At 51.6% G+C, this 13,660-nt stretch overlaps 1 protein-coding gene across 1 annotated transcript in view; it reads right to left on the minus strand.

Moving 5' to 3' along the window:
- LOC140850399 (cadherin-23-like) overlaps positions 1 to 13,660 on the minus strand; it is a 298,275-nt gene that overhangs the window by 248,335 nt on the left and 36,280 nt on the right. The window contains exon 2 of the mRNA XM_073240888.1: positions 6,458 to 6,529. Coding sequence (XP_073096989.1) covers positions 6,458 to 6,524 — 67 coding nt within the window. The 5' untranslated portion in view covers positions 6,525 to 6,529. The remainder of the gene's footprint in view (positions 1 to 6,457; positions 6,530 to 13,660) is intronic.

Below are 13,660 nucleotides of genomic sequence, written 5' to 3' on the forward strand. Positions count from 1 at the left end.
AGCCACATGTGGCTGTTCAGCCCTGGTCCACATGAGACTTGCTGGAGTATATAAAATGTACACAGGATTACTTCATATGAAAAAAACTGGTGTAAAATATCTCCTTAATCTTTTATATTGATTATGTGTTGAAATGATAATATTGTGGAAATGTTGAGTTAAATAGATTATTAAAAGGAGTTTCATCTGTTTCTTTTCTAATGGAGCCCCTAGAAAATTTTAAATCACACATGTGGCTCACATTGTATTTCTACTGGACAGCCTGGCTCTAGATGGAACGTGAGCTTGGCAAGGACGAGAGCTGTCTATTTTGTTGAGCACTGCAACCTTGATGCCTACAACATGACTTGGCACTTAGAAGGCCCTCACATTTGTTGTGTGAAGGAATGACCAGTCCATTCCATAGATAAATAATAATAATATAGCTGCTATCTATGGAATCCTTCTCTGTACCAGCCACTGACATAATTTCCATCAATCCTCTAGTACAGCAGGTGCTCCCATGTCCCCATTTTACTGTTGACGAGACAAAGCCTCTGCAGGGGATAGGTGCAAGTGACCCTTGAATAATATGGGCGTGAACTGTGCAGGTCTACTTATACATGGATTTTTGCAATAAACACATTGGAAAATTTGGGGAGATCTACGACAACATGAAAAGTATTTTCTTTTCCCTAGCTTACATTATTTTAAGAATACAGAAACATTATGGTAAGAACACAGTATATAATACATACAACACACAAAATATGGGTTAGTCGACTGTGTGTGTTAGATCAGTAAGGCTTCCAGTCAGCAGTAGGCTATTAGCAGTCAGGTTTTGGGGGAATCAAAAGTTATATGCAGATTTTCAACTGTGATGGGGGGAAGGTTAGGGCGTGTTGTTCTGGGGAGAACTGTGGTAGCTTGCCCAGGGTTGCACAGCTAGCTAGTGCATGGGCTTATGGGAACCCTGGGCTGTTAACCCATCTGATGAGAGGGGTACCATTCAGTGACAGCCTGAGGCAGGGGCTGGGTCTGGAAAGTGTAGGGTGATACCAACGTGGGCTAGGGAATATAGTGCCCCCATGCGAAGCCTTCCCAAGGTTGGCTTTACCTGTCCCCTGGGGCCTCTTCTAATGGACTTTCCCAGAGTGCTTTGATAAAAAAATGTATTTGGTCTTTGTCCCCAGTTCCTTGCATAGAGCTCCAAAAATCCTGGAATTTCCAGAGTGATGAGAGTATCTTTTGTTATTCAGAAGAAGACCCCGTGGACCACCTCAGTTTATGCTAATAAAGTGCCTAGGGGTGGGGCTTTTAGCTGGCCTTAAGATAGGGCTGGTCACCTGAGAGACCAAGGGATTATAGAGTGGGAAATCTCTACCCCTGACCCCTAGGGAGGGGAGGGAGCTGTAGATTTAAGAATTTTGATGAGTTTCCAGATTGGTGAACACATCCTCTGTGCCAGGAGGGCGGCCAGCCTAAGAGGGCAGGCAAACTCCACCCCAGCCCTCACATCCCTTGCCCTTATGCATCTCTTCCATCTGGCTGTTCCTGGGTTGTATCCTTTCTAGTAAGCCAGTAAATATAAGCAGTGTTTCCCTGAGTTATGTGAGCACTTCCAGCTGATCCAGTCTAAGGAAGGGGTCATAGGAACTCCCAATTTATATAGCTGGTTGTTCAGAGGCACAGGTGGCCTGGGACCTTGCAAATAGCATCTGAAGTGTGGGCAATCTTACAGGACTGAACCCTTAAATCTGTGGAACCTGACATTAACTCCAGGTAGTCAGTGTCAGAATTGAATTGAATTGTTGGACACCCAGTTTTTGTTCAGAGACTTGGTTGTTGGTTTTCAAAAACACCCAAGTAGGCAAGTGAGGGCACTTCCCCTCTATTCCCGCCAGCCAGGGGGCAGCTGGTCAGTTTCATGGGGCTGACATCACACAGCACTTGCCGAAAGTGGCGCCAGCCAGGTCCTTGGGCGGCCCTGGACATGGCAGCATGCAGTCCTCTCTACCCTCATCTCTGCTGACCTGGCTCCCTCAGGGCCTGGGCCAGTCTTGAGAACACAGAAGCCAGCTGGCAGGGGATGAGAAGGCTGGAATCAAGAAGGAGCGGTTCCCCCTCTTGCCTGAGATGACTTCCAGTGGGGAGCAAGCAGAACTAGGATCATCTTTTCTTCCTCTGCCCCCCAAATTTATGTAGGCTGCCAGGGTGGTGCCATTTCTGGGTCCTCAAACATTCTTGTCTCTCTCTCTCTCACTTCCTGGCCTGGACCACTGGTCCTTGCCTTCCTCTGCCAAATTCCTATTCATCCTTCAAGTTTCATCTTAAATACCCCTTCTTCCAGAAAGCCCATTCTGATCACAGCTATGAACATGTGCCCACACACACCCCTCCACCCTCTCATATCAGTAATCTGAAGCCCCTCACACACACAGCAGCCTCAGGAAGAGGCCTCGCCTTTGTTTAGGACCTCCCTGTGTTTCTTGCCAGCCATGTGATCTTCCCATGCCTCAGTTTACTCACGTGTAAAATAGTGGTAATAATAGGACTTATTTCATGGCTCTTCTGAGGATTAAATGAGATTACATACATAAAGCACTTAGTGCCATGCCCCAGCACACAGCAAGCACTCGGTAAATGGTAGCTATTATTAATATTGGTATTAATAGTGGTGTTCCCTGCTCAGCCAGAGGGGAATGCTTTTGATGACAGCCGAGGGCCTTGGGCCCTGGCCTGAGAAAGCAGGCTGAGCCCAGGTAGAAGGCTCAGGGGTGTCCAGAGAATTCAGCGGCAGGCTTGGGCTGGTGGGGGAGGGAAATCAACGAGGAAAAAAATTGCCTGCAGCAGCATCATTCGTTTTTAAATTTTATTTTACAGGACCTGCCGATAATAAGCCACTGAGAGCGCTGCACGGGCAGCTGAGCAGCCTCAGGACATGCGATTCCTGCCACATACCAAGTGTGACCTGCATCCTCAGAGCAGCCCTGCCACCCGCCACCCAGAGACCCCATGGCCTTGGCTGCCAGTGCGGGGCACTGAGAGGGGGCCGAGAGGGGGCTGGCTGGAGGGCACAGGGAAAGGGCCATGTGGACAGGATACTTCTTTTCTTAAAAACCACTTTTAATCTATGAAGGCTGCATTCCTCCTGAGGCAAAATGGCTGCCTTGGGAGCTTTGAGGCCACGGGCCAACGTGCAAGGGGAAGGGACAATGGGCGACTTCTGTGAGGAAGGGGAGTCCCGCCATGTGGCCCCACCAAGTACCCAGCTGCCCACGCCTCATACATGCGCTCATCCTCCGTGAGTCTGCACCTACTGTGTGCTCTGCCCTGGATCACCTCTGCCCGTCCTCCACTCACATTGAAAGTTCCCTACAGAGTGGACAGGCGTCCACCAGCTTGAAATACTTCAAACTCCCCAACAGGAACTAAGCTTTTAACTACCACAAGCCTGAAGGGAGAGGGAAGGCTCACAGAGAACACAGCATTTGAGCTGCTGCTGTTGAATAACAAAGGCCCTCACACTGGCTTATGGAAGGGAAGGAGTCAGGCAAGGACAGAGCCTGGGCAAAGTGCAATGGTCCTCCGCAGCAGTCTGGGGGCGGCTGCACATCAAGTGTGGTCGTAGGGGCAATGCTAGGCCAGCAGCATCAACTTTGTTCCGTCTTCAGACTGGAAGAGCATTGGTGGTGGCAGAGCCTGGGTTTGACGCAGTTCCACCCGAATCCAGCCCAGGCTGGCCTCCCCATGCTCCTATTGATCCATCAATCGATGATGGGAGCTGAAGGCACAGCGGCTCACACTGAGATCCACATCAGGAAGAGACCCAGAGACTCCTTCCTTTGACAAGAACAATTCCAGGCATGCTCTGCCACTTGCTGCTGTGTGACCTTGGGCAAATCCCTCGACCTCTGGCCCCTTTTTCCAAGACTCTGGAACAAAATCCCTACATTGCCCTTCCACCCCACATCCCTACCAGAGGTGCCCTGTGCACAGTGTCACTGTACAGTGGCTACAGTGTGGTCCACGGAAGCCCCAGCGGTTAGGAACCTGACATGCTGATGTCAGGCAGGGAAGCAGGATGGCACACTGTCAGAGGCACCCCCAGGGGCCCAGGATGCTCCCTGGCCAAGCCAGACAAGGATGGGGCACACCAGGACTGCTCAGGCTTTGCCTCCTGCCTTCCCAACAAGCCCATAGACAAAGGCCAGAGGGGGAAGGGTAGAAGATTTGGCAGAGAAGCTGATAGGCTGACAAGGGGGTTGATATCTAGTGGGTTTGTCCCTGAGCCTGCCCCATCTCTGAGTGTCAGGGATGGGAGGAGAGACCAGCTGGGCCTGTGGGGTCAGATGGAAACACAGTGGAGAGGGGCAGTGTGGTGTGCGGGAGGAGGTAAGGGCTGGGGGCAGAGGTAGGTGGCTGATAGGCAGGGTGGGAAATTGTGCCCTAGGTCTCTAAGGTCAGCTACAGCCCCACCATGCCAAAGGAACAACACTGGCTGCCTTAGATGGGGAGACCAGGAAGAGGAGGTTGTGCCCAGCCACAAGAGAGAGGGCCCCTCATATATAAATGCAAAGCAGGCTAGCCCACAGACTAGCTAGTTTTGCCACAGAATTGCTGAGTGGCCTCAGGCAACTTGCTTAACTTCTCTGTTTTCTATGCCCCATTTTGCTCCCCTTATAGGAAGATACAGCTAATAATAAAAGAGCTGACACTTATTTAGCACCTAATATGTGCCAGGCACTATTCTGAGCGTGTGGTACACATGTTAATTCATCTGACCGTTCTGACAACTTGAGGAAAGTCCTATTGTCCCTCCTACTTTAGAGATAAGGAAGTTGAAGCACAGAGAGGCTAAGAAACTTAGCTGAGGGAGCCCCAGAAGTTCTGGCCCATTGCTGCTGTCTTGTGCCCCGTCTGGATGTATGAACCATCGCTCATTTGGAGAGCTCAAAGAGAGACTGCCATCTCTACTGAGGAAGACAGCTGGGCTCTTGGCACCTGCTTTATTTTTATATCTGTGTTCCTTTTTAACAGAGGGGGAAGGATGTGAGAGGTCAGAGTCCCTGAGAACCTGAGGGGAGTGTTCTGACTGCCACCATCCAGCAAACCCATAGAGTCAGAGCTGGCCTCTCACAGTCCCCGCCGAGGCCTCTCCCAGCGGCAGAGGGGCCAGTGGTGGGTGGAATCCTGACAGAAGCCCCCACGGAGGATCAGAGACCTGATCAAGGCTCAGCCACACCCTGCTTTGTACAACCTTGGGCCAGATGCTTCTCCAAGGAGCCAGTTTCTCCTCTGCAAAGTGGGCCAGGAGCCAAGAGGAGTGGAGATTCCTTGCCGCTCTGCCCCTGAGAGTCTGCGAGACAGCGTCATAATCCTGAGCTGCCTAGATTGGAGTGAGTTCCCCATCACAGGGGCATTCCAGCAGAGACCCATCAAACACAGAGGCCAGGGGAGGAAACTTCAAGGGACCTTCAGGCAGCAGGAAACCAGCGACACTCCAACAGGCACAAGGCTGGCTCCTCCAGAGGGCCCCCAGCTCCCTGGAGTGGGAGGAGGAGCTGGCGCCCCTCAGGAATGTGCTTGCCTGTGTCGCCAGGCACACGGTGCCCATGGCTCTTCCCCGGGGACACGGTGACCCCAGGGGACACTGTGCCAGCTGTACCTGCTGCCCTGGCCTTCCTTCAGTGCAGCCGGGAGCTGCTTTGCTCCTTGTCACCAGCCGTCTGAGAGCAGTGAGGGCCCAGGTCCTTGGGGGCCTACCCTGTGGGGCTGACACAGACCAGGGGAGGGAGGCTGGTCCTCCCTGCAGGGGGCAAAGGCTCCTGGCCTGAGGCCGATGCTCAGGCTATTCCCTCCTGCAGGATTCCCTTTGTCGGGCTCCCCTCCTCTAAAACTACTTCCCAGTCTTCAAAGCCCCTATTAAATGTCTCCCTTCTGACCTGGGTCCTTCCTGCCCCCGCATCTTTACTTCCAATGGGCTTCTCCGGAGCCCTGTACGTCCTTTATTATCACTCTATTACCCTGCATCATAGCAAATCCTGGCTGTATCTTTCTCTCCTGCAGACTCTCAGCTCCTTGAGAATGAGTCATTTCTTCCAAACCCCCAGAGTTGAGCACAGTAGGCACACACAGCATGACACAGTAGGTGCTCAAAAGACAACTGTGAAACTGAATAGATCTGTGGCCAGTCCCTGCACCGTGAAAGGGCAATTCACAGTCACAGATGCCTCCTTCCAGTAGAGCTCAAGAATTTCTCAAGGCTCTTCCCCTTCCCTCTGGGTCCCAGGCCCTGGGGAGGGCTGGTATTTTCAGCCCCATGAGCGAGGCAGAAGCAACTGAGGCCCAGAGAGGGAAATGTGCCCAGTCACACCACAGCAAGGCAGGGGCTCCAGAGTCCCAGAACACAGACCCCACCCGCCAGCCCAGCCTCCCACACTGGCTGTGAGGGCTTAAGGTGGAGGGCTGGACTTACCCCAGCATCCAGAGAGCAGCACAAAAAGCCAGACCACGTGGCAGCTGGTGATAACATGGCAACTCATGGCTCCTGGGGACACAAAGAAGGAGAGAGTGAGAAGCTTCCTGTTGGTGGGAGGCCTGCTTTTCAGGTCCCTCCAGTGCTTCCCCCATCTTGCAGCTCCAGGGAGAATTGGGAGTAAAAAAAAAGAAAGGAAACCAGCTCAAATGGGAGTGGGGTAGGGAGGGGATGGGGAGAGGAGAGAGGGCCTGTTATGCTTCAGCTCAATCATCAGGATAAAATGCCGGGCCTAAGAGTGCCCGGGTTGCAGGAGGTGGGGGACAGCACCCTCTTTGCCCTCATGGAACTGGCTGCCCAGCCCCACTGCAAAGCTCAGCAGCAGCACAGGAACGAGTTCGTGAAGCGTCTGGGCTCAGTGTGGGGAGGGAGAGACTCTTGCCTCCATCCCCCAGGACAGTGTCCCCCAAGAGGGGTGGAGCTTGGTTAGTCTGGGGACAGGGTTAGGAGAGGGCACTGAGTGGGAAGATAGGGGTCTAAGTGGGCTCAGCAGGCCCAGTACCCTGACACCACCCCCCACAGCCTAAGTGCCCAGCAAACATGTCTTGTCCTGTTTCTTGTATCTACCATATTACCTCATGACCTTGGATGTGAAAGAAGGTAGCCGGCACGCTGTCCAAAAACAGGTACAGAGAGGGGAGGCAACCTACCCAGGGCTCCACAGCAAGTCTGTGGAAAGCTGGAGCTGAATTCTTGGGAGCTCAGAGCTAAACTGCAGAGAGCTCTGGGACCCAGCTGCCAGACACTCAGCAAGGTGAGTTCCTGTCTCTAAGACGGGCCTGCCCGGCTCCATTACAGCAGAGCCACGGCCCCCTGGTTCCTTCTCACCCCTGTAGCAGCTCAGGAGCAGGCCTCCCTGGAGACCAGCAGTCACCCCATGATGCGCCCAGGCTCCTCCACTAGGAATCTCTGCCTCACATGAACTGTCAGCCCTGTTAGTGCAGGGACACAGCCCACTCACCTCCATGTTCCCGGAGGGCCTGCACATAGCGCCTACTGTGCACCTTGCCTGGCTGGCATTATTCTGCCTGCCTCACAAAGTGGGGTCTGGAGGCTGAGGACCATTAAACAATTTGTTCAGAGACCCCCCACTAGTGAGTGGTGGGGTTAGCATCTGGATGCAAGGTGATAAGCCATCTCCCTTGCCAATAAGTTATCAGGAAAGACATGGGGAAGTGACAGGAACTGAAGGAAAAGATTTTTTTGAGAGACTCAGCAAGATCACAATGAGAGATTTGGAAAGGGCTGAAAAGCCTTAATTCCAGACCTGGAAAGGTCTCTCTCAGAGCCATGCCCTGAGTGGAAATGAGGCCGACCCACTAGCTGGTCCCTGACCCATGAAACCTGTGATGGCCCACGGCACCCTTTTGTTTTCCTTCTGATATTTTACTTAAAATGTCCTAATGACTAGGTAGGAAACAGTGATTTGGAGAATAAATGATCCTAAGATAAATTTAAATAATAAAAGACCAACACCCCATCATATCCCTGTATTTCCACCCTCTTGAACTTCCAAAAGTTATCAGCCAGTCACAGTGGTGCAAAGTGAAATGCCTCCAGGGGACGGGCAGGAAGTGAACGTAGATGAGGGCGAGGAAGGTGGGTGGGGATGGTGGCCACCCGGAGGCCCTGTGCTCTGTCCAGAAGTGGCAGCAGCTGCTGCTGTGTTTCAGCCAAGGGGGAATGTGGACCTAGTATGGCCAGAGCTTCTGATTTTTCTCAATGAAAAGCTGGAAATTTGGCTTTTCAAATGAGTTCGATTTTTAAATGTTGGTGAATAACTCAGTTTTTATGAGCCAAACACGACCTGTCTGATGCTCAGAGTGAGCAGGTGGGGCCTGGCATGCATCCTGCCAGACCCTTCTCCACACTCAGGTCAGTATGTTCATATCACACACGCATATGAAGCAGTGTGGATGGTGTGTATCTTTAGAATAATGGAGTCACTCTCTGCACAGAAGAAATTTGTTTTTCTCATACCGTATTTCACATACAAGCCTCCAGGTCAATATTGCTACATCTACCTCCTTCTTTTTAAGAGCTAAATAACAGTAATTTATCATAGTAATAGTATCAGTAATAATACAGATATTTTGTAATGGAGACAAGCGTCCCCCACTGTTGGGCATTTGGATGTTTCCAGGTTCCTGCCACCACAGGCAAAGGCCACAATGGACATCTCTTTGCATGTAATTGTGTTGGGACTTTGATTGCTTTTGAACTTGGTCCTCCAACCGTGGCATTACTAAGTCACTGAAATACAACAGAGCATTATGTAAACTTTTATTAGACAGTGCCACATTATCTTCTGGAAAGGTTGTGGTAATTCCTGCTCCCTCCAGCAGCATATGAGAGGGCCTCTGTGCTCACTGGGAAGTGATCCCTCTTTTAAATGGTTGCCAATCCAATGCATGAAAAATGGTAAGGCATTGTTGCTTTAATTCACATTTCCCTAGCTGCTAGTGAGGTTGAGCATGATGATGCCTTTTTCTAAATGTTCAAACCACTTTCCATCTGTTATCTTGCATTAGCCTACCATACCCTGCAAAGAAGCTAGCCAGCATCACTAGCATTATCCCTGATTTACAAGTGGAGAAACTGAGGCACAAAGCAATTAAGTGACAATCTGACATTGCATAGTGAATGTCTTTAAAAAAAATTCTCCAGCCCTCTTCCTTTCCAACCAGATGTTGTAAGAATTAAACAACATCTGCTGAGAACATCCTCTGCAAATAGCTGGGGAGTGCACACCATTCGGCTGGGTGTTGCAGGAAGTTCGCCGTGGAAGGAAGGAAGGAAGAAAATGAACACTTACTAGGTAACTCCCACAGGCTAGAGATTTTTGCAGGTTTTACTTTATTTAATGTCCCAAAATATCTCTATGACATGGATATTATTGCCCCCATTTTATAGAAGGGGGAGTTAAGGATCAGCAAGCTCACTCTAGGATTGGAACTGAGTCTCACACTATTTCCATTCACACCATGCTGCTCTCCTCCCTTCCTGCAGCCCCCCAACCCTCACCCAGCACCACCTGTCCCATTTCCTAATCTTTAAAAGTGGAATGCATGGCTCCTCCCTCCTGTGTTGGAGCACAACCCAATAGACACAGGGGGAATGTCTGCAAAGTGAGCACATGTGTACAGCCCACACGTGTGCATAATGCGTCTCACTTCCCACAACACCAGCTAGGTTCTGACGCTGCCAGGCATACTACCCTCAAACTCTCTCCTTAAATGTGTTTCCCCTTCAGAGGCAATCATGCTGCCTTATACCCCTTAAGTCAGTCAAGAGCAGCCAAACACAGCCTTAACTTTGCAGGGCTGGAAGGTGCCACCTCTAGAGCTTCCAGCAGGAGGGACAATCTTAGCTCTGTCCTGACTCTCCATCCCTGCCTTGGGCCAGAGCGGCACAGCCATGACGTCAAGGGGCACAGCTCCAAAGTGTGAAACAGAGTAGCCAGGCCAAAGTGGTTCCATCCTACAAATGGGTTTTTCCCTAGGATCCCGGATCTTGTTCTTCCTCTGGCCCCTTGGGCTCTTGGGAATAATGCAGGTACCAGAGAGAGCAGAGGCTGGGCCAGTGGGAAGGGGCCCCAGAGCCCCCAGAGCCCCTGCCTCCAGCCCAGGTGTCATGGGGGATGCGGTCTTTGCTGCTGGGATTTGCTGGGCACTGGGGCCACGGCAAGCAGCACGGGAGCCACTCTGCCTGGTTCTACAGCTGTCCCTCCGGCCTCCCAGCCCTCCCATCTCCCACTCAGCAGATCTGTGTGGCCTCCTCTACAACCCCCAGGATGGGGCCTGAGCACCCACGGACCCTTATCTGATCCTCCGGAACCAGGAAACACAGACACAGACCCTTCTGTGCTGGGCCTCCTGTCTGTGCCTGGGAAAAGTGCCAGAGACCTGCCCTGGAGAGGTGAGCAGGGACATAGCTGGCTGCCCCAAATTTTCCAGGTACCTGGCTTAGAGCCATTCTTTCAGGAAGCTTTCCGGAAATCTTTCAAACATACCCACTGACCATCAGAGCCAGAGTCACAAAGCCCTCAGGCTGCCAATCCCCAACATCCTTCTTCATGCCAAGCCCTATGCCAGGCACTGTGGGAGGAAACAGGCCATGAGAATGGCTAGACACATGTGCTAGGTGTCAAATAAGTGCTAGAGGCTGTCAAACAGTGATAGGCCCACCAGAAGAGAGAAATCCCAAGCCCTCCACAGGAGGTGAGATGTGAGCTGCACAGATTTCAAGGATCTTTAATGAGGTCTTTAAATTAAATCTTTAATTTACTGAGGGTACATTATATGCCAGCCACTGTGGTGTACAGTATGCTCTACTTGCTGGGGTTCAAAGAAGTTAAGTAACTTGCCCACAGTCACACAGCCAGTAAGTGGTCAAGACTGGATTTGAACCCCATTCTGATGGCTGTCAAAGTCAGCCACCCAATCTCAGCCCTAACCCTTGCTGTGCTCAGAGATGTGTCCCAGGGCAGGCCCAGGCCTGAGGGCCTGGTGGGAAGGCCCCAGGCAGGACCCTGCATCTACTCAGAGGCCAGGGATCCCGACCTTGGTGATAATTCCAACATGCTTCACAGCACACTATACAGAAGCCAGCAGCAAGGAGAAACACATGTGCCAGGGCTGGTGAGCAGGCTCCTGTTTGGTCTGCCCTTCCAGGCTGTTGGCATCTCACAGACATTGCCCTAGACCAGTGCCAGTAAGACAATGCATGTACCATCAGTGGTGACCAAGCCCCTCATCTCCTCAGCCCCCATGCCTCTCCCCACTACTATCTCAAGAGATAACACCTTGGTCTGCAGCAAGAGTGAACTACAAAGTTTCCTAAATTCAGGGTATCAACACTGCCCACACTGGTCTCTACCTTCTGTCATCAACCTTAGAGACCTGCTGCTTAGGTAGGCCTGGTTTGAGGATAGCAGGGGAGGCTCTGGCAGGTGGTGCAGTTTCAGATCCAGAGAGTCATCACACATGGGAATTACCCCAAAAATCAACTCAAAGCCTCCATTTACAACCCAGAGAGTGTGAGCTGCAAGGAGAGGCTTCTGAGCCAGCTCTGACCACCCTGCACATGTCTGCTGGGACGTCAACTGCTATGTGTCAGGCACTGTGCTATACAGGGCAGAACAAGAGGAAGACCTTGCTGTTGGCAGCAGAGCCAGCACAGTGTAGCAAGCAAGTTCCATGGTGTGTTTGGGAACAAGTGCTAAGGAAAGAGGAATGGGCAGGGCAAGGGTGGTTTGAGTGTCACTGAAGGCGATCCATGAACAAACACTTGAGAAAGCAGCAGTTAGCCTGTGAGCCTGTGGTATCCAGGAGAAACACCTTCCAGGCACAGGAAACAGCCCGTGCAAAGGCCTTAAGGCAAGAATATACTGGCATGCTTGAGGAACAGCAAGGAGGCCAGTGCGGCTGGAACACGTGCTAGGAAGAGTCGCAGGAATGAGCAAACAGACCACTGGCCCGCCGCGGAACACCTAGTGAACCGCTGCTGTGAGTGAGCTGGCGGTCAGGCTCTTCAGAAGACCAAGGCTGACACGAATGACTCAGACTGAAAGGAACGCTCAGGCTGCTGTGTTGATGACTGGCTGTGGGGACAAAGGCAGAAGCAGGCAGGCTGTGCAGAGGACACCTCAGTGACAGAGGCCAGATTGCAAGTGACAGCCAGGGACAGAGGTAGAGGATGTAAATCTGGCAAGTTCTGGACATATTTCAAGGTAGAGATGAGAGGGTTTCTGCTGGAAAGGATATTGCTGTGCTAGAAAGAACTGAGCCTAGGGCTTTGGCTCAAGCACCTGGGAGGATGGAGCTGCCACTAATCAGGATGAGAGAAGGCTGGTGGAACAGGCTTCAGGGCAAGATCAGTAGTTTAGTTTGGGGCGTGGTGAAGTTGGAATGGCTGTTCAACCAAGTAGGGCTGGTGGCCAGCAGGAGGATATCCTCAGCTGGAGTTGAGGCCCAAGGTAGAGGTCAAAATGTAACTGTGGAGTCATAAGTGGTGCATGAGGCCACCAGAAGGACAAGATCACCAGTGCTCCCACACCCGTGAGCCGAGGCGACTTGGCTGTCAAGCAATATTCGAAACCTGTATGAAGAGTCTGAAAATGCTTATATCCTCATGCCCCAGCAATCTACTTCCAGAACTTTAGCTGAGGAATCACAGCTGTGCGTGGACCCTAGGCCACAGAGATATTCACTGCTGCATTATTTATGGTACTGGAATAGCCCAGACACCCAACGGCAACTGGTTCAATTGTGGGATGTCCATAGGAAGCAAATGGGGGATTGTGCATAGATATGAAAGTGTGACTGTGGGGTGGGGGTGGGGGGGCTGCGCATACAGGATATATGCAAAACAGTGGCTTTATCTGAGTGATGAGGTTAAATTCTTCTATGTATTTTCTGCATTTTCCAATCTCCTATAATAAATGCTTTTACAATCAGAGACCTAGCTTATATCCACCCTACCGAAACACTGCCAGCAGCCTGTGAACAAAAGACAACTCTGACTAGAAAATTCTTCCCATGCTCTGCTGAGCCTCTCTGAAGCCTACAGTCTCAGATGTGAATGCCAGAGGACACCTTTAGAGCTGGGAGGGTCCTGACTGGTCCCCTGGCTAACTGCACCCCTCTGCTGCTAGTCAGACCCTTCTGGGGGCAGCAGATCCCAGCTCTGAGGCTCCTGCCTCTCTGCCCTGCCAACCACACCCACCTTTCCACACTGAGGGGAGGGAGCCTGATTATGCCCATCACAGAAGGACCTTCCCATGCTCATCCTGAGGAGATCCATGTGCAGCAAAATGGGCCAAAACCAAGGCCTGGAGACAAGGCTCAGGTCTGAAGCTTGACCCTGTACTGAGAGCCCTCTTCTCCCTGAGTGCGGACTAGCAATTGAAAAGAAAAATGAGTGCTCAAAGATACACATATGCTCTCTCTCACACACAAAATGGACTCAGTGAACCCCTGTAGGAGATGCGCCCACAAGATGCCCACTGCCCTTAGCCCAACCTTGGAGAGCCCCTCCTTCCTGTCTCCACTCCTGTCCTGGGGACAGGGGGCTGGAGGAAGCCAGGTTCCTTGCAAAGCTCCTCCCAGTCTTTATGAGTTTCACCAAATGCCCCTGGACCAA

Source organism: Manis javanica, chromosome 7, assembly GCF_040802235.1.
Source record: "Manis javanica isolate MJ-LG chromosome 7, MJ_LKY, whole genome shotgun sequence".
NCBI lineage: Eukaryota > Metazoa > Chordata > Mammalia > Pholidota > Manidae > Manis > Manis javanica.